The sequence below is a fragment of the Dermacentor albipictus genome, chromosome 2, assembly GCF_038994185.2.
Source record: "Dermacentor albipictus isolate Rhodes 1998 colony chromosome 2, USDA_Dalb.pri_finalv2, whole genome shotgun sequence".
NCBI lineage: Eukaryota > Metazoa > Arthropoda > Arachnida > Ixodida > Ixodidae > Dermacentor > Dermacentor albipictus.
This window is the reverse complement of record NC_091822.1, coordinates 131,150,316-131,170,761: the sequence shown is the minus strand read 5'-3', so window position 1 is coordinate 131,170,761 and position 20,446 is coordinate 131,150,316. Positions and strand designations below refer to the sequence as shown.

Here is a 20,446-nt window from a genome sequence, read left to right as displayed (position 1 = left end):
GATACCAAAGTCTAAAACAGGGTGCCACGACTCCAATTTTCCATTTTCGTAATTTTCTCACTTGCAAAAGAGCTGTTCTCACTACAAATGGCAAATTCGTTATTACTGAATCCTTATCCTCCAATCTAGCTCACCTTAATTTCTTTAGTGTCCCATTAATGAATGAGTGAATAAAGACGTAAATAGAAAGGGCTCCTCCAGTTAAAGCGTTAGCTCATTTGTTCTTGAATTTCACATGGCGATAGCATTTTGTCGTGTGTTTTGCTTATTACTACGTCTGGGACGAGACACTCACCTATTTCACAAAGAATAAATTTCAACCACACCACGTCTGTGGCGACTGATTCCACCGGCATATATCAATAAAGGTGACATCGCCTCTGGATGTGGGAGTAAGCTCCCCAAAATTTGAGAGTGTGCCATGGCTGTTCAAACAAAGCACAGCATGCACTGCATTTTGCCAGAATAGTGATAGATGGCACCACCATTCTGGGGCCAAGGCTGCAATAAATGCAGTGATTCCTCATTAGCTCAAGCAGGCTAGGTGATGATTTGTTGCCGCGCCATTACGAGGGAGGCGCCAATAGAAATTATGATCAAGGAATACTTTCCCCAACTTTCTGTCCAGAAAAGTGCCAGCCAGCACCATTTCTGTGCAAAATTTAAGCACAAATAAAGCAGCAGCATAAATAAGAGAGCCATTTTTACCCGTCTTCCTTTCTTATGTAACATTTGATATGTTAATCGGCAATGCTATAGAACGGCTCCATCAATTTGGCTGCAAATTCATGGCTCTAATAATGTGGATGTGGGCACGCAGAACTTTGTCTTCTCGACCAGAGAATTTGGCGGTCACTGATCGCTCACTCTTGTACCTTGCAAAAATATTGTGCACATTTCTGAGCTACTGAGCTACTGTGAATAAGTTACTGGTTTCATAAAATTCTATTTCGGACAATACTGTATATAACTCTGAATAATCCAAACTTTTAAGAACGCGAACAGCAGTGTACAATCCTCAGGAGTTTGAATTAGTGCAAGTTGATAATACTTCAAATGAGGTCTCAACTTCAGCATTGTACTGATGCTTTTATAAAATTATTGTTGCAGCAAAAGATGCCGCACAATGAGAGATGACCAAAAGCCATCAAGACAGCACTGAATTTTTGGCACATAATACTAAAAAAGGGAAAAGTAATTACAAGAGTGTCTATATCTTTATGCAGTGTACACACAGAGCAAAATACTGCGAAATGAAATACGAAATGAAATAAAGCCCTTGTTACTGTAGAGCAAACCTAGAAAAGTAAACACACAGGTGTCCCCTGCCATTAGTACATAAGACAAGGTTTAAAACATTAAAAATTAGCTTGACACCAGTGGTAGCTGAGGAGCAGGACTAGTTTGTGGTGTAGGAAGGATTAAACAAAGAAAAACGGTAAAGCACCTTTGATAACAGCAACTCTATGTATCAATATAATCTAAAAAGTGGGCCTTGAGCTCTTGGGGTTTCTTTTCTCTGAACACAGATGTCAGTACGCAATATGTCGCGTTTGGATAAATGACACAAACCAGATGAAACCGAGAAGAAAAAATAAGAGAGTGGGAGGTGAGAGGTGGGGGAGGGGGGTTAGTTTCTGGGCACTTTACGTAATGCTGAACTCCCTTCCACTAGGGGTGTGATGATGCCATTCCATCACTGTGGTCATAGAACATGAGACACTTTAAAATAAAGCTACTGACCATCTAAACCTGTCCAGAAAAGCGTAGCAGTGAAAATAAAAAGAAATGACACTCAAAGTATAGAGAGACATCTAAATATAGTTGCAGAATATCTCAAAATTGTTGCACATCCATAGAAATATTGCAGACACAATGATGCTTCTTGCTCTCTGCACTTCTCTGACAGAAATAGCATATTGAGGACCTCGTGCGCTTGGACAAAGGCCTGCTCTACAATGCCCTAAGAAACCCGTAACTTCATAGGAGCAAAACATAATACTTAGGAAACTGAACTTTTCTTTTTGCTTAATTAAGTGCACGTCTGCATAGGAATGGGAATAGCAAGGAAGGGGAATATTATAAGATAGGGTCTCTTCAGAGAGTGGCCCATTCCTCGGTACTGGACTTGGTGCAAATGACATTCCCTACCCTTCCCAGTATGAAAGCACCTTCATCTCATGACAACCATGAGTCAAGAAATCTGACACCTTTCTGCATAGTAATGTGGAGATGATGCTCTTGTATTTCATTTCAGTGCCACACATTACCGTAGTTTTCTGATGGGATGAATAAGCACCGTTTCTGATGTGCACCAGTTTGCTTTAATTGCTAGAACGTGCTGTGGTTCCCTAGAATAGCAGCTTGGGCTTGTTGGTTTTCCATCCTGCTAGTAACAGCGCAAAATGTAGACAAGAGACGAGACAAGAAGACACCACGCAATGGAACAAAGTTTTCGTCGGCAGGTTGACCGGCTTACTAGGGCTGGTTACCCGTCGCACCTTCTTGTGTCCGTTGCAGAAAAAATGAGCAAGAACCTAAAACTCGAGCGTGCCCATGGCGAGCCAGGTGGCGAGAAGCCAAAAATGAAAGAAAAGTGATGGACCGTGGCCCTGTCATACGTGCACAACTTATCTCACCGCTTGAAAAAGATTGGGCGCAAAGCTAGAGTTAATGTAGTGCTTACTGCCCCGAAAAAACTAAAAAGCCTCTGCCGACGCGTCAATGCTGAAGAGCCGATAAACCAGAAAGGGTGCACGATAAATAACCAGAATCGTTTTGTGGAGTGCACAGAGGCGGTGGTGTATTCAATACCTCTGAAATGTGGAAAAAGGTATATAGGGCAAACTTCAAGATGCACAAATGAAAGACTAAAGAAACACAAACTTAGCGTCGAGCAGGCTAACAGGAATCTAGGCATCCACATCAGGGATTGCCCCTCAAAAGACTGCGCCGCAGAATTCAGACGCTGTAAAGTGCTGAAGAAACACAATGACCAGCTGGTCCGGGAGATAATTGAGGCAGCCGAGATTACCAGACTTCGTGACCAATGCGTTAGCACGCCGTCCTTGTTACTGACAAAAAGAGAACTTGAGCTTTTGCATATGCAACCACTATCTTGAGGGCAAAAAAGAAAAAGTGCATGTTTCACATGATGTGCGATCACGTGACTGCGACACGTGTGGGCAATGGTTATAAGAAGCCGTGTTTCTTTCAGAATAAACGTTGTTGAAAGTCAGCGCTTGTGGTGTCTTCTTGTCTCGTCTCTTGTCTACATTTTGCACTGTTACTAGCAGGATGCTGTGGTTGTGACTGACTGCACCACAGTACGAAAGCTTGTATTTTCCAGACCATCCATGTATAATGCTAGCACAAACACAAAAGACAGGTGGGGCATACCATTTAGATTTAAATATCTGTGCTGCTTACTCTTCTTGCTTATCACGAGCAAACATTTAACTTTTCTAATCGTTATTTCTGTGCCATTCCTGCAACAGTTTTCTCATAATCATTCTGTTTTGCCCTTTTCATGGTGTGACGCACTAGCCATGCAGATCTTTTGAAGAGAGATAAACTGCTAAATATTGGCCTAACTTACAATAATACAGTGACACACCAGAAGCGTAGTTATAGCTATAGTTATGGCTATATTTATCGCCAAATAATCAGCAACCCAAGAAAGCCATACAAACAATGATTACTCAATCTTGCACAAAGTCCATAAAGTTCATCCGGCTTCAGAAACAATATATGATAGCACCAATGAAAAATAATATTGAGCAAGAAGCTAAACCATCCAAGCAGACTTGCACAGATACATGAACAAAACATAGGCATAAGGGAGCCAGTAGAGGTATACAAATCAACCCCTCCCTCCTCCCACCTCAACACACACGACTAATACTGGCGTCACACGGCGCAGTTTTGATCGCGATCCCGCCCAATCTAGATTGAAATTCCTTGCTGCAATTGGATCCCTTGCGTAGCTTGCGCAAAGGAGCCAATCACGACTGAGAAATTCGATCCAGATTGAGCTTGATCGCGATCAAAAGTGTGCCGTGTGACACCGGTGTAACCCTCATTCTTAAAGAAGTTTCAAAGAAGCAATAAAAAAGAAGGAAAAAAACACTGTTGCAACGTACAAAGCATGACTCAGATTTGTGCCCCTTTCTAAATTTCAAATCATACTTCTAAAAATTTGGGGCATCTTGCCCCAATATGTATTCGTTGTGGTCATCGGAAAATATTCGATGCAAACACAGCTATTGAGAACATTCATTCAAACATGTAAAAAACAGGAACATTATTGACTGACACAATTTCCACCAATAAAACAAAAGAAGAGAAATAAACCACCGACTAGAATTCGCAACTGCGCATGCATTCGCAGCTTCAGTAAAGGCCTACAGCAAAAGCTTTATACCACATCAGTAAAAGAAGGAAAAGCAATGCATAAGGAATGATGTGCTGTCACTTGTTCCACCTGTAAATAAACATGACTGTTGTTTCACTACCATAATGACAAAGGAAAAGGAAACTGAAGAGGTATCTAGATATGCCTAAAAAGTACACAGCTGACTATTGTCAATAAACAGCACCAGGCTAAAAAGCACTGCCTGAATAACATATAGTATATAGCAATATGTTGTCTTTGGTTCCCATGATTATCGTGTTATTGCTGTAAAGACACAGAAAATGAAAGAACTTTCTCATTTGTAAAGCAACCTATAACAACACCATCAAGTTGGAAGTATATATCCATATTAACTTAACAAGACAAAGGAGTCAAAGGAAGATGGGAGACTTAAATTGATCATCAATGAGTGACATGGTTAATTTTGCCAAGATTTTTTTTTCTCTTTACTTTCGTGTAGACACATTCATACTAGTCACTGCTTTCTTTTCTTACCAGCATTTCTTTTTCTTAAAGGCACCCTTGCACCCTTCTTAAAGGCACCCTGCCACCATTGCTAAAGAAGCACCAGCAGATCCCCCCCCCCCCCCCCTGCCCATAATCTCTAAGTCACAATTTACCATTACCTTTCAAAATTACCATTTCATCCAGCCCTTCATCTTACCCTTTCCCACCTACTTATCCTCTTTACCCTTGGGAGAGCGGGTTCTATATATAAACCCTGCCAATTAAAGAAAGCAGCTATTTCCTTGATGAAGGCAAGTCCCACTGTTGAAACTTTTTCTCCATGATCAGGCTTCCTTGCTCACCAACTGTTGATCAATGACTAATATTTTGGTTATACAGAGAGTGCAGATTCACTGGACAAAGCACACTGATTTCTTTCATTGCCCAGAGGAGTTTGGAATGTCCGCTGCACAAAGGGACTTGCTTTTATGCATGCAAACAGTGCATCCAGTGACAATCCACCTTTGGTGGATCGCCTGTCGATGTCTGCCTGACCACCCGCAATATGGCTGAGTTGTCTTACATCCAAATGTTCTGCTTTAAACATTACACCAGCCTTCATTGTTTTTGAACTATTGAGCATGCACGGAAGCTTCAGATTTGAGTGCCACATTATGCACCTTGTCAGCTTGTCAGTTCTGGAGAATAAGAAAGTTCTAGAACAATTACTGCTTCAAAGGGTTCAAAGATGCCTCTTTTGTTGGAAAAGCACAGTGCGTTGACATTTGTAATTAAGGCCTCATTCAAAGGCCACACTGGAGCAGAAAACTCATTGAAAGATTGAAAAGCACACTTGAAGCTGAAATTCACTTCTGTCTACTTTTGTGCTTCTCAGCTTTTCTGTACAAGTGGACCTTGCACTCAATCATGTGACTTCAGTAGTTGAAGTCATGTGGAACAGGTGCTTGAAGTGTGTTAATCAACATGAACACACTTCAAGCACCTCTTTTTCGTTTTCTGCAACCACAGTTTGTGTTTCCTGCAATGATGCCGTGGTCAAGTTGGCTAGCCTAATCCTCTCAATGTTTATTTTTAAGAATAGTGCAAAATGCGGCACATAGATGACTCACATTTTAATATGAAAAAGCACCTGCTGATAACAAAAAAAAAGTTAGATCTGTGCATCTTCTGCAGAAGTACGCTAAGCAGAGCATGCTAGATGGCTGCACAACTAGCAATGGCGCCGTGCCACTTTTACATTTTGCCGTTTACTTCTTTTCGCTGTGCATAGCTCAGCTCCTTGTCATGCTCCTCCCTCCCCACTCGGAGAACCTGCAACTTCTGGCACATGCACACATCGCCGGTCCAACCAGCCTTTTCAAGCTAAATGCAGGGCATGCATCACCTGCCAGTTGCATTTCAAACAACGAGATGAACTAAATAAACTTAAAGGGAGAAAGAAGGCAACACCATTAAGTCATTTCCCTTCACTTGCGCATGTTTCATCTGGACTGCCACTGATCCTTCCAGTGCATATAGTCACCAGCTAATCCTATCGAATATGCCGTTTCTTTTTGATAACTAGCACCTTGTAGCACCCATCTTTATTTTTTTTTCTTTGATTTCGTAAGCCACAAACAATTGTACATCTTTCAATCTAGGAGGTCTGCAACTATTAAATGTTTTGAAAACAAATCGAACACTTTTCTTCTGAATGACAGTAATATCTGACATAAGAATTCGACATTCAACTTTATAATTAAATTTGATTGTACTATACAGGGCCACAGCAGTTACTAGAGCCTTCCAGTGATGAAAGCGTTCCATGCACACAGTCAACCAGTAGCTACAAATTCTAAACGCAAGCCAGCTGTGAGTTTTTGTAATTTTTACAACCTGCTCATTAGAAGTGGCTTAGTCAAATAAACTTTCAAAATAGCATTTTGTGCACTGAAGGAAGTAACAGTAAGATTGTATGTAGGTGCTACCCACCCTCCTTCGCCGTTTCTTCTTATACTTTCAGAGCTATAGAAATATTCAGTAGTCATTTCAGTATTCAAAGCCCGTACTCTTCTGATATCAACATCCAATTCAATTTAAAATGTCACTATTAAAACACTTCTAGTATCAACCTGGCAAATAACTGTGCAAGATGGCCTCAAGGATCACAACTTCAGTGCGTTGAAGGGCTTCCATAACCATTCCGAGAAGATGAAGCAGTGTTATGTGCCAATACTGATGATGCCTTTTAAAAAAAGCAAGCAAGAAAAAAAAAGCCACCATGTGCAGATGGTGCACTGCAACAGGGAAATGCATGGTGATAAATATATATATATATATATATACAAGAAAGAAAAAAGTAAACAAAAAGAACAAAAAAACCTAAATGAAAGTACTAAGATTGCTGTTGCAAATGAAATTAGCACTCAGTGGTGCTATGGAAGAGCATCCAAAATAATAGGTAGTACATTCCATTCACCTGCACCACATGAACCAGTTCACAAGGTGCTGCACCCTGTCGTTCGTTTCAGTGGTGCGGCAATGGCACCAGAAAGTTGCAAGGCTGGTTCACAATTTTGCTGCACCCTCTATTCTGTTGGTGCAGAGTACAGGTGCGAAGCAGCAGTGCAGCAGACTACACAGCACACATGCGCAAGCACCGTTACAAACCCGCTTACCTGCGTCTGCTGTGTTTAAGCAAGCACGGGTGAATTCATGCCTCAAAAGCTGATTAGACAAGCAGTTCAGGACCTCTCAAACTTACGCAATCCGTGCACATTACTTGGACAAAACATAACGCCTGCACCGCGTCTGCATCTTGACATTCGTTTTGAGTGTCACGTTGTGCCTGCACCGCAGAAATCGAACTGCAAAATTTTTTAACTTCTCGTGAACCACCGTGAACTGGTTCTCAGTGGTGCAGGTGAATTGAATGGACCTAATGATAGTAGAAGTCCTTCAATCAAAGAGCACCTTTACTTTTACAAGTGGCACGCTTACTGCACTTACAACACATGCATTTTGCTGAACAAAATTATCTCTACAAAAAAAACTTACTCATCACAGTGTGTTCGTTTTATCTGTTGTGGTCAAATATACAGAAAGGTTACACAGGTTGTACAAAAATATCCTGCAAGGTGACTGGCGCCAGGCCTCTAGCGATATGCTGGGGCAATGCTCGTTAAGAAATGCTCAACACTACAGCACAGCTAGGTGCGTGCACGTCCAGGTCGAAACACATTTTACATTGACTAGCTAATGTGTAATGCTGGTGTAATGTAGGACATCACCAGTAAAGATGGTGATGTCCTACTGACATCGCCATCTTTACTGGTGATGTCAGTAGGACAGTTCAGATTCATTCGAAAGGGATGCAAACATGTGACGAGGTTGAGAGCTAGCCCTTTCAATGCTCTTGTGCTATATATTTTCATTCTTTAACTTTCCATTTGTAAACAAGCAAATAAAGAAATGATGGCGCATCATACGCAACATCACAATACTATGCCCTCAGTTATCTACATTGCAAAGTGCACGCTGCATAACTAACATGCAGGCCCAAGTTGGCACCCGGTACCAGTGTATAGTCAGTACAGGTGCCAATATAATAGTTGAATAGTCCATGCACCTGTCCATGGTGACCGAAAGAGTTCACTGCTTCTGCTTCCACCAGAGCCTATCACCATAGTTGGCACAACCTATACATGTTCTAAAAAACAAAGATGACTAACAATATATACCAAGGAAGCAACAGCAAAATCAGTAGAACATTTCTAAAAATATGTGGCAGGCTCGTCTTGTCAGATTGCAGCATTGCCATGTGGGGCACAGAAGCCAGGGCCTCGCTGCCTATTGCAATGAGAAATGTGCTGCGTATTTCGGATTCTGTCAAGGATTTTGGTGCACGAGAAAAAGATGTCGCTGTCCTTTCCGTTTCTTTCATCTCCGGACTGAGACGAATATAATTATGGCCAGGATGACAACGATGACCACAATCAGGACTAGGATTATTATTTTCTTCTGCAAACAACAAAAATAAACAAAAATGAAACAACAGAAAACAAGAAAGAAATATGTTTTCCTGCTTGCCTAAAGGACTGCAGGTCACTACTAAAAACGGCACCAAGAAAATGCTAAATGGGCTGCATACTCTAAAACTCAGACTCTAAACTGTGCAAGGGAATGCTGCACGAACAAAAACTCAACAGAAAGAAAATTAACTGAAGCCCTAAAAAGGAAAACAAAAAACAAAAACAATGAATGATATGGCGTTACCCTCACGAGCTGCAGAAGAGAATAACCAATTGGGAGACTGGATTACACCACGTAAACCCGCACCTCTAATTGCTTCAAGCTCATGAAGCATCTCATAGTAACCACAGGGAATCAGTAAGAATTAGATGAGCTTGCAGTGTTTGTAGCTCCTTTTTTTTTTAGCAGAAAAATTTGCTCCATCATAATATTAACAATAACACTGTTATCATTATCAAACTTCATCATGACCATCATGAGCCATCTTTCATGTTTGTGCCTCCACATTTTCCAGAATAAGTTCATATTGGATGCAGACATAATATGAAAGGCGATAGACCACATTTTTTTTATATATATATATAAAACCCACCTTGCGTGCCTTGCTCTGATAACGAACAGCTCGTCGAGTCTCCTGAGTGGCAGTGTCAACATAGGCTGCAGCATTCTTCACGTGGTACTCAATGCGATCCACCATTTCTCCCTGCGAGCCGCAACAATCGTTGTGATAACACAGGGACCAACACACACAGACAAAAAAAAAATCGGCAGATTTTAGCTGTTCCTGTGACTCTCAATTCCTTTCCTGCGACAGCAGTGGGTTCTAACAATGAACACCGCCATCTTCTCAAGCACTACTTCTTTTGTGCAATATGCACCGCAGTCTCTCTATCCGCTACTGTGTTGCCTACTGCAGCCTCGACATACACGCAAGGATGTGCGAGCAACAACAAAACAAAACAAGAAAGATGCGACCACTTACAGAGTCTGCATGGCAAACAAATCCCCGCACATACAGTTCAGCCTCATCATAACAAAGGCCAATCCGACACAAAAATATGTTTGTTACCTCCAACATTCGTTATAAGCACATAATAGTTTCTGGTACCAGCGATAAAAATTTAAGATTTACTTTACTATATTGGTTCATTCCTAAAAGGTTTCTACACTGTGACTCTACTGTATTGCCAACTGTGAAAGTTGCATGACAGCTCTATAAGTTATGCACCAACTTCCTACTGCTCATTGTCTTAGGGGCATTAGTTCAATTACAAGTTGAGGAAGCAAACAAAATTTGTTTTTGCTTTTTCGCCACAAGAAGCTGTAGATAAGGAGGCAGCCTGATGACAACTGTGGTGTAATGAAAAGTATGGAGATATGGACACAGCGAACTCAGTTTTGCACATTTAGCTGCTGTCAGAGTAAATCACCAGTTCTGTTTAAGTACATAGAAAAGTCCCATGATAAAAGCAGAAATCACACCAGGCAACGGGTGTGATTTGTCTTATCTCCTTCTGTGGTACTGAACAGCGCAAACAGTTAAGGCTCGCTTATAATCCGAAGTAGCCTGTGCATCAGAGAGCGCTGGTTGATATGCACCACGTCACACACGCTGTTGATGTGCATGCTTTTTTACAGTCAAACGTAAGCAACTGATGTCGAGAACGGTTCAATGGCTGGATAAATGCTATACACAGTCTTTCGAATTAGAGTGTCAATACACACTGGCCAATCAGAGCAGGGACTACTTTGCAGAGCTTCGCCACTGTCAATGACCGTAGTGCCATTCACAAACTGCTGCGCGCAAGGGTTCCCAGTCATGCACGCTTAGCATTCAGCGTAACTCAAGCACCTTAGCCCAATGTGATATAGAGCATGTTCTAGCTTGCTGTCAGTGCCGCTGGCACATGTTGACGGACAGCCATTGTGACAGCCATACCACAACAGACTAAAAGGCGGTCACCTCTCCCCGACGTAATGTGACGCCTGCGAGCGCATATACATGTATGAATGTTACATTGGGCTATAAAGAAACCTTTAGCACCCGGCCAAAGTAAAGCTGGCCATACCTGGCTTTCCACCAGCATGGCCATGTCCATAAACATGTCGTGAAGCTCCCGGATGCTCTTCTCCAGCTTGATGATGTCGTGGTGGCGGGCTTCGATTTCGGCCAGTGTTTGCCTGGCCTTCTGTGTCTCCATCACAATCTGTGGGCACCACCAGTGGTTGGGGCATCATAACAAACCACTCTTTTTTCATTCACACAGATGAGGCTTGTCGCAGAATGCACAGGTAGATTTTTGTTGCTCTCTATCACACCTTGTGACACTAGGGCAAAACAGAAGAAAATTCTGGTAGCAGATGTAGTTGACCAGCAAAGGGTGCAATAGAAGACAAATTCTAGAATGTCCATGACTGTATAAGCCACGCATGAATTATGTTTCACCAACAGCAAGCTGAGAATTTAAAAAAAAATTTGTAGAGGAACCAGCTCGCCTGCTTTGGGCAATTTCTTGACATGCACTAGGACCTCTTGAGCCTTATTTTAACGCATCCTTACATTTCATTTCTGTGTTCCTTGTCTCCTGCAGTAACTTCGTTGCCATTTGCTCTTGAAAGATGAATACACCCATGTTAGAGGAATCTCAAATGCTACCCTGTCAGTCTCTTGGAGTTTCGTGAAAAAACAATTAATATATAAGAGCCAAGCTAATGCCTGCACCAATGAGACATGGTCAACACATTATGTTTCAAAACATATGTGCAATTAGCATGATGCTTGCAGAGCTAGAAAGATGACTTTGATACCACTATGTCCCACTTGCCAGCTAAACTATGCTCATTACTTTTTTACAGCTGATATTTTAAAAAAAGACAAATATCGAAACTAAATGTTTGTTTTATTGAACAGAGTTTAAGAAAGGCACAAAAGCTAACGGTACACAATACCTGGCAAGGCCTCCTCTGTACAAGCATCTTAGATATATCCAACAGGCGGTAAAAAAGCACGAGCGGTCTCACACTTCTGGAGCATATAAGGCTACTAACTGCTTGATGTTAACAACGCAAAACGTAGACGGGACACGAGACGAGAAGACGACACCACAAGCGCTGTCCGAGAGTGAAACATTGAACAGGGCCCAAAGTACAAGAAATGTATTTCACTAGAATAGCACCATGGGCTTGTTGGTTTTCCATCCTGGTGTTAACAGCACAAAACATAGATGAGACAAGAGATGAGAAGACGACACCACAAGCGTTCGTCTTGTGTCCTGTCTACGTTTTACACTGTTAACACCAGGATGGAAAACCAACAAGCCCAAGCTGCTATTCTAGAGTAACTGCTTGAGCAAATACTTTAGGTTTTCTTTCAAGGAGAGCAGTGTCTAAAAAAAGGTGGTACGGTTCTCTGTAATGTACACAAAGTCACGCAGTAATGCTCTAGCATTTGCTTCTTGTGAATTGCTTTTATAACAAGGGCACCGCTAGCACTGTCTTATCTTATATGTCTTTGCCAGAAAAGCACCTTGCATGGCGCAGTGATGAGAGCACCAATGACGGCAACTAGGGGGATGCAGAAGCCACAGCAAACGTACCTGGCATTCAAGGTCAATAATGAGCCCAACAGCAAGTGACTACTCAGAAGCATCAGCCAAAAAGCTGAGCCATTCTAAAGGGGGCACAGGTGGCAAAGATCGAGACTTTTTTAACTATGCCAGGGAGGTCCAGCTAGTGTAAAATGTTGCGCAAATTGCAAATTTCGTAGACATGTACATGCATACGCAGCAGAAATCTCAGCTCGTATGGACTACACTAACCACAAACGGTGCACAGTCGCATAACTGAGCCACTTCATTCTTCATCCCATCGTCCTCTCTCACACACGTATTTGACTTGACGATCCGCGCCTCGCACAACCCTAATCTCTCTGACCAGTCCTTCAAAACTGATCAGTTCTCTGACCAGAAGCTTAGCATCTAACCAAACTTTAAAAAGGCATGACAAATAGAAATACTAAGCAGTACTCACTCCCTGAGTGAATATGGCTGGATTTCCACTTTCCAGCATCTCTTCAATTTCTTCGTCTGTTGTCATTTTCCCCGCTGAAAAATGAAGAGAACATTTTCTATCTGGCTCAATGTACCTATGACCAGGGGCACGACTATTGGAGAGGTTAATTAATGTTTTATAATGATAGTTTATTAAAACAGTAGTACTGGGTTTATATCAGTGACTCTGCAGAAGCACAAGCCCAATTCCAAAAGCGTTTGTTCTTTCTTTATAGAAAGGGGCTCCCCCAGAAAAGGCTACTCAAACAGACCAATCACTGGACGACTTTCAGTTTGCCACTGCTGCCGCAAAAGTAGCCCCTACCAGCAGTTCTTAGTGGTCTACACAGCACAACATAGCCATTGAGCCATCTTAGCACATCTAACAAGTGGTATATGAACTGCACCTATAATGACCCATAGCAGAGCCTGTAGCAGCCTTTGCAAAAGTTTCAAGAGTCTTCAAGGAATTTCAAGGAACTTCAAGGCTCTGATGATGCATTTTCAAGGATTACAGCTAGAAAACAAAGCACTGTCTTACAACAAGGAAACATTTATTTCTTGCATGACTGCAAAGATTGTAAGCGATAGCATGGTGTTGCGTTGTGCTGAAGGCATATTTCAGAACATTGGTGTAACGAGCGCACGAGATGAGATTGAAGGAAAACGGTTACCATTGGTCAGCCTGCCCAAAGAAACGATTACATAAATTTAGCTTGACATTCACCACTGTGTATTATGCACACAGTGCTCATGCCAGCAGTGGAAGCCAGAATGCCACACCCTGGCTCCAGCAGAGTCGATTAAGCAGAGCGTGACAGTGCGTCCACCTGGCTTCCTTGATAGAAGGACAGCATATCAACAACACCAACACCAACAGTGCAAACGTTCCTCAAGTGCCTGTATAATTGCTACTGGAATAAAAATGTTAGCTAAACTGTTTACATAAGCCATCACCAGCCAATATGAACAAGTGGCCCTACCACAAAAATGGTAAGAGGAGCAGGTTGGCTCGAGTCTTCGTTAGCATAAGCCTTGTGGTCTGATCCAAAAATAAAATCAACTGAGCTTAGCCACAAGGAAAACTAAAAAAAGTTTAATCTGCTAAAATTTTTAAGGCTCTCGAAGGCCTTGCAAGTGAAAGTTTCACATTCAAGGGTTTTCAAGGTTTTCAAGGACCACCATGAATCTTGAGCAACAGTCAAATGAAGGCAACAATCAATGTGTTCAAGAGTACTTTGTAGTTTTACTCGCTTTACTTGCACAAGAAGTCCCAACAACAGTGATTAAACCTTGGTACCTCCTCCTGTGTATGCACAGCTATGTATTATTTCTATTGTATATAATAAACTTGAATTGCATTGAACTGAAAGAATGTCACTGTCATTCAAGTGCGGAGTATAGAACAATATTCTGAAGCCAGTGAAAGAAGCGCAAGGAATCTGTCACATAGTTACTACTCACTGATCTCCAGTTGTCGCCTGATGCGGTCCTTACACCGCTCACGGTAGTCATTTTGGATCTTGTTGTACTCTGTCATGACTTCGACAAACTTGCGAGAAAGTGTCGAATGCTGTGTCACGAAAAATGAGAAGGTTGGTGATATATGCATAGCATCCACAACCACACCTACACCGCCGTGACTATGACAACCACGTTTATACAAAGACAAGTACAATAGAAAGGAACGTGCTAAGCTGATTTCGAATGATCACATGAATACTATATGCAATTAAATCTCCTTCATGAAATAAATTGTACAACTTCTCATAATTGATTGAGCCCATAGGTAACTATGTTTCATAGGACTTTTGCTTGTTCAGTATTCAAATATAGCAAACATTACAGGTGCTGCCCGCTTGTTGCTGTAGCACAGCAGTGTGAATTAGGTGTGCCCTCACAAGGAACAATATTAGCTGCTTGTAGCTTGTAAAACACCTATAGATAGACAGCAAAAAATTAGCACTGCCAAGGAGGAGCACATAGCTACATTACCTTATTTTATAGAGTGCTCACAAAAGCAATGCCATTGTGTTTTGCACATGAATTACAGATCTTTTGCATGAGATGTCTGAATAAATTTGAGAAATTCAGTTACACTGAGGCAATTAGCATGTCCTTTCACCATCAGGCACGAGTGCTTGCAATAAAAAAAAGCAGAAGCTCTACGGCTGCCCATCATTTCTGGATTCATGTTATCCTCCACAACACAATGTGAAGGACCAGAAACGGCCATGGTAAACACGGCAACAGAGAGACAGTCTTAAAAGGACACAGAAGGCAAACATCAATTCAAGCTACAATGAGTGCTCTGAGCGGGTCTGAAATGTCACTGTACAGAAAAAAAATTTTTGCTAGCGAGGAAGTTGAAAACATGAGATACGATTGGTCCAACCATTGTGAAGATACGGAATGAACCCCCACAACATCTTATATTCCAAATATAACCGCTAAATGCTAGCCAACCGCTGAAAATGAGGTAACCATGCTGCATTTGAACATCAAAAAAAGTTAAGCCTCTCCAATTTCATGGCATATTCCTATGGGAGAATTTTCTATGTTCAGGATGTATGACATCCTCTTTGCACAGCACACTGAAGCACCAATGACAATAGTGCCTGACAGAGGGAAAGATCACCAGTACAACAGAAAAATTGATGACCTAGATCTACCTGTCTTCTTATTTTTTTCTTTTTTGGCGATCTCCAGTCTTCCAGAAACACAACCTGTTCCATTCCAATTCTCTCATAGCAGTTGAGTCACCTCTTTGAGCATAACAATTGCCGAGAGGTTATGAAGACGCGTCGCTTAAGCTAGAATTAACATTTGCTTTTGGTGTCCTCTAGAGAGCTTCCATCTACACTACAGCGTCACCATGCTCGTGGAATATTGCTTGCACTAAAATGCACCACGTCAAGCAACTACTCTCGCAGCAGGAGCAAATGCGCACGAGTCAAGTCAAGCAGGAAAAGCATTGCAGGCAAGTCAAATGTTTCTCTGTTTCTTAAGCCCTCGCTTGTCGTGTCAGAAAAAATAACATCTGCCACCACTGCTCTTCCCCTGGGCAGAGAGGTGAGGATTCCAAACCTAAGTTGTCCATAGACGAGCAGTTGCACCAACTTCAAATTTCTGCAACTTCAATGTATGGCAGGACAAACGTCTGGTTGTATCTAAGACAGGTGTGCTGTTTCGGTTTTGCAAAAGGAAGGTGGCTGTCATCATGCATCTGGTTAGTGAACAGCCCTTACCTCTTGCACTAACTACATCTGTGAACAAACATTTTCCTATGTTGAATTAATAAACACAATTATAATGGGATTTTATGTCCCAAAGATGCACACTAACCTAACAGAGACACCATAGTGGAAAAGATCACAATAACTTTGGCTCCCTGAAGTTATTTACTTTGCCTCAAAATAGAAGTGTGCAAGCTCTTTTGAAATCTGGTTCCCTCCAAATGTGCCCCCTTTAGAATGTGAAAGCAGGGCATTAAACAATAGCACATATTTAAAGGCTGAAGGCCACAGTTGCAGAGAGGGCTAGAGCGGCCGACGTCCAATGATTTCGTTTTCCTTCAGGGCCATGCACATGTGGCCTGGACGACTGCCTTTCCACTCTCACAATGTTGCATTCAGTATTTTCGTGTTGGCTTTCAGGCTGTGTTCAACATCCAACATGCAACCTCGAGTGAGTGGAACATTCATTCATTGGCACATGCTGTGTGACCCTGCTGCACAGCAGCTAGGGTCCATGACCAGCACTCACAGTCTCATTACAAAGGTGACAGCTTGGCAATACGTATACAGTAGATAAGGTGATAACGTAGGTAACAGCCAAGTGAAGTATTTTATGGCACTCACGCTTAACGGATACACAAAAGTTACAATTATTATGTTTGGATTCCCATTTTGCTTTCCTTTACATTATTAGATGGTTTATACCAAAACAATTTCTCATAAACAACAATGAACTCCTAAATGTATTCAGCAGGGTTGCTCGACTGTACTATGGTAGTACTCATGGCAACCGAAACCGGCACTACATCTGAGAGAAGTTAACTGTGTGAGTGCACCTTGCTGGGTGAGTAAGAAGGTTGGCTTCCTTGTGAGAGTCTCTTCAAGACACACTCAAGGCTAACTAAAACAAAAAAAGAAAACTGCAACACAAACCAAGAAGAAATCAGTACTTGGCAGTAGAAGAATAAGCACAAGAGAAACCCCAAGGCACACCATGCAGAGAGACAGAGATAGAAATGCGCAAAATTCCCGCATTGCAAAAAAGCATAAACTGCAAACCTAGTCGAATGCAGCAGGCTGAGAGAAAATGTCGTAACATGCAAGCGAAAGGCAGAGAGAGAAAGATAGATTTGTGAGGGTAAGCAAGACTAGCCCAGACGTACTGCAAGAAGTCATAGAGCGAAAAAAGTGAGATAGAGAGAAAATCAAGAGGCAGAGAGAGAGGAGGAGAAAAAGACCTGTCTCCTGAAGGTGCGCTTTTCCCCCACAGTGCCCACGCACACACTCCTGAAAGCCACGAACGGTCAAGCATTGAGAGCAGCAGAAAGAATGACGATGAACAGCATGAAAACTAAAACAAAAGCTATGTCACTTTGTTACCTCCCCAAGAACAGCATGTCCTGCAGAGAGTGCTGCATGCACCTATTGGGTAGAGTTACTGTATATGGCTCCCTTTTATATGGAGCCATCTATAGCGACTCTATTCTTAGGTAACAGGCAAGCTAGGCGACTATTTGTCATCACCTTGATTCAAAACGGATGCCATTAGGGATAATAATCATCACCACTGGTTAAACAGCTGACTGATGATGGCATCCTCGCATGTCTAAATGAAGCAGGTCATCAAGGAGAATGTCATAACACTAGGGAGCAAAGTGTATGGACCACAGGTTCTGCAAAAACGTCAATTCATTTTTACCCTACATGTGCAGTGTAAGATTCATGACTACAGAGCTGAGTTCATGTGGTCCAGTTAAAAGACTGAGTAATAATTTCAGAATACACCTACTTAGGCCAGGCACATAACCAGGGGGGGGGGTGGGGGGGGTAAAGACCCCCCCTTGAAGTTACACATCATACCCCACCGACACCACCACTCCTCACACACATTTCTAAAGCGCCGCCAAATCAATCTTGCAACTTGACCGCTATTTGGCAGTCAACATTTTGGTGCTTTTTTTACTCGTTTTAGATGGCGATAGTTATTGGCCACTCCTGGGGTTTGACGGCCAGCTTTCTCACTGATTCGGTGCCCGCGCAATTAACTTGAGATGCGTTCAGTTGTCACCATCTATTGCAACGGTCACACACATCGCTGTTGCTTCGTTTATTCAACCTTCTTTGTTTAGATTATTGCAGAGACCAGGAAAGGGATTCAGTTCGTGGTCAGCTGGTCTGCACGCTCGCGGAACGAGTTGCGGCCGGGGACAACGCCAGTAGCGTTTAACTTTTCCTTTTGCTTCATTATTTCCTCGAGTGACAGCTTGCCGCAATGCTGGCAGATCCTCGGAACCGTATACCCGTGAAATAGGTTAGATAAGGTGGAAAATAAAATCATGTGAAACAGCATCCATCATCAAACCCTGCAATAACCATTAAACCCATAAGCAATATCAATGTCAACCATTACCTTGTCTGGCTTTTCCCTAATTGTACAAAACTTTTCATGCAAAATTGGCAACTGGAAACAAGAGTCACAAAGAGTTGAGAAATTAAGCGATCTACTAAGGCAGAGAGCCGAGGCAACAACCAAACAAGAAGGAAAAGTGAAAATTAACAAATTTAACCGTCGTTTGTGAAACTATTTGTGGGTCAACATCTTTTTATTTAAAAAGGAAGTAGAGAAAACGCCACTGGAAGTAGAGAAGGGTTCCATCCGTTTTGAATTACACTTCTACCATTATCAGACTAACCGCCTGACGTAGCCACTACTCTGCTGTGCTTATGTGGGTGTTTTTCTAACCTTCCGCGGTGGGCACAGTATGTCTAGAACCGCAGTCTCTACGCGGTTGTACAGGACTGGTGCTACGCATCGTTAGGCAACTTCCCAAACAACAGTACGAGTTGATTTTGGTACTTGGTGGAGCAGTAAATGAGGGATACAAAAGAACTGTGACTGTTCCACAAATGTAAATTTCCCTATAGTTCTTCCAGAACTAATTTAAAAAAAAAGCGCTACTAGAAATCTTTACACTTTCGCTTGTTTACTTGTTTTTTGGCAGTGGTTCTCCTGCACTTCTTTCCTGCACAAGTCCATTTGATGTGGTTCCTTGTTTGTCAAGCAAAGGTGAAGTGCATCTCACAGGCGTATACCTGTGAGATACACCTTATTTTATTTCTCTTTTGTGGGTTTACACCTCTTTATGGCAAACGGTGGGCATTATTCACATTTGTACTAGTAAAGATATCCCCTGCGATTCCCTCATTTGCGCAGAAAAGTTGCCTTGGGTTGGGCCCTTCCCGAAAAACAATCCTGGGTACATGCCTGACCTAGGCAGAAAAAGAAAGAAATCTGTTTTTTTGCAGAACCATCCATTCCTGTACTTTCGCTCACGCAAGGTATGACACCTGTGATCGTCGCCGTTTTCAGTTTAACTGTAATTTGTCTATTTTGCATGTTTCCAATTTCTCTTTTGGAAGAGACAATGGCTGAAATTAGATATAATTTAATGCATCTGCCAGGAGAAGACATCACTGTGTGATATATTTTCTAGATGCACCACAGCTAAATCAATTCTACCATTTCATCGTAAAACAGGTGGTCTTCAGTACACGTGCCCATGGTAAGCATGGCCACTACTCTTAAGACAATTACATATGAGAGAACCATAAATTTCACACATTCTAAAACTATCTAAAGCGGGTAGATAGGTAGTTCATTCAATCCTCCTATGAAGTTTTCATACACAGCATTCACTAAAATGTCACTGCATGCAAACATACTAAGACGTTTGCACACATTCTTGTAAAGTGTCACAGAGGCTGTGTCATGAAGAAGTTTAGCTCGACTTTCAGCCACAGCTAAGGACTAAAGACAATAAAAAAGTGTTGTTATTCTATCAATGCACAATAAAGTAAACAACAAATAGAGATTGGTAAAGCTCTAAACCAAAGACTGAAACTATAACCTACATGAAAAGTACAAGAAAGCTGAGCATGACTTTCATGTAACAGTTAACTTAACACCGGCTAGTAAAATAAACTTTAAACTTCACCTATGCAAAGCTCACACGTATTTACTCAATTTTCGCTACCTAGGGTACAAGGCAAGGATATTGCCTCAAAGGTCACAATGATTGCCATCAACTTCTCACTCTACATCTAATTGCATTACATATTAAAGCACTTGTAAAAATACTTAAGTGAATGTTTCCTCATGGAGTTCCTCATGGAGTTCAACTGCATAACTACTGCTGCAGATATAACCCTCTGTGAGTCTCGCAATACCATAGGTTCAAATAATATCAAAAGTGCTTCTATATGTGTTT

General features: G+C 41.9%; 1 protein-coding gene across 3 annotated transcripts in view; it reads right to left on the bottom strand.

The window, feature by feature from the left end:
• LOC135912547 (syntaxin-1A-like) overlaps positions 1 to 20,446 on the bottom strand; it is a 44,414-nt gene that overhangs the window by 5,688 nt on the left and 18,280 nt on the right. For 2 of the 3 annotated variants that reach the window (XM_065445011.1, XM_065445009.1), the window contains exons 6-9: positions 14,407 to 14,515; positions 12,923 to 12,996; positions 10,963 to 11,100; positions 9,486 to 9,596 (exon numbers count right to left, since the gene is read on the bottom strand). In XM_065445011.1, coding sequence (XP_065301083.1) covers positions 9,486 to 9,596; positions 10,963 to 11,100; positions 12,923 to 12,996; positions 14,407 to 14,515 — 432 coding nt within the window. Of the gene's footprint in view, positions 1 to 1,198; positions 8,882 to 9,485; positions 9,597 to 10,962; positions 11,101 to 12,922; positions 12,997 to 14,406; positions 14,516 to 20,446 lie in introns of those variants that run through there. The other variant, XM_065445010.1, reaches the window with a different exon arrangement.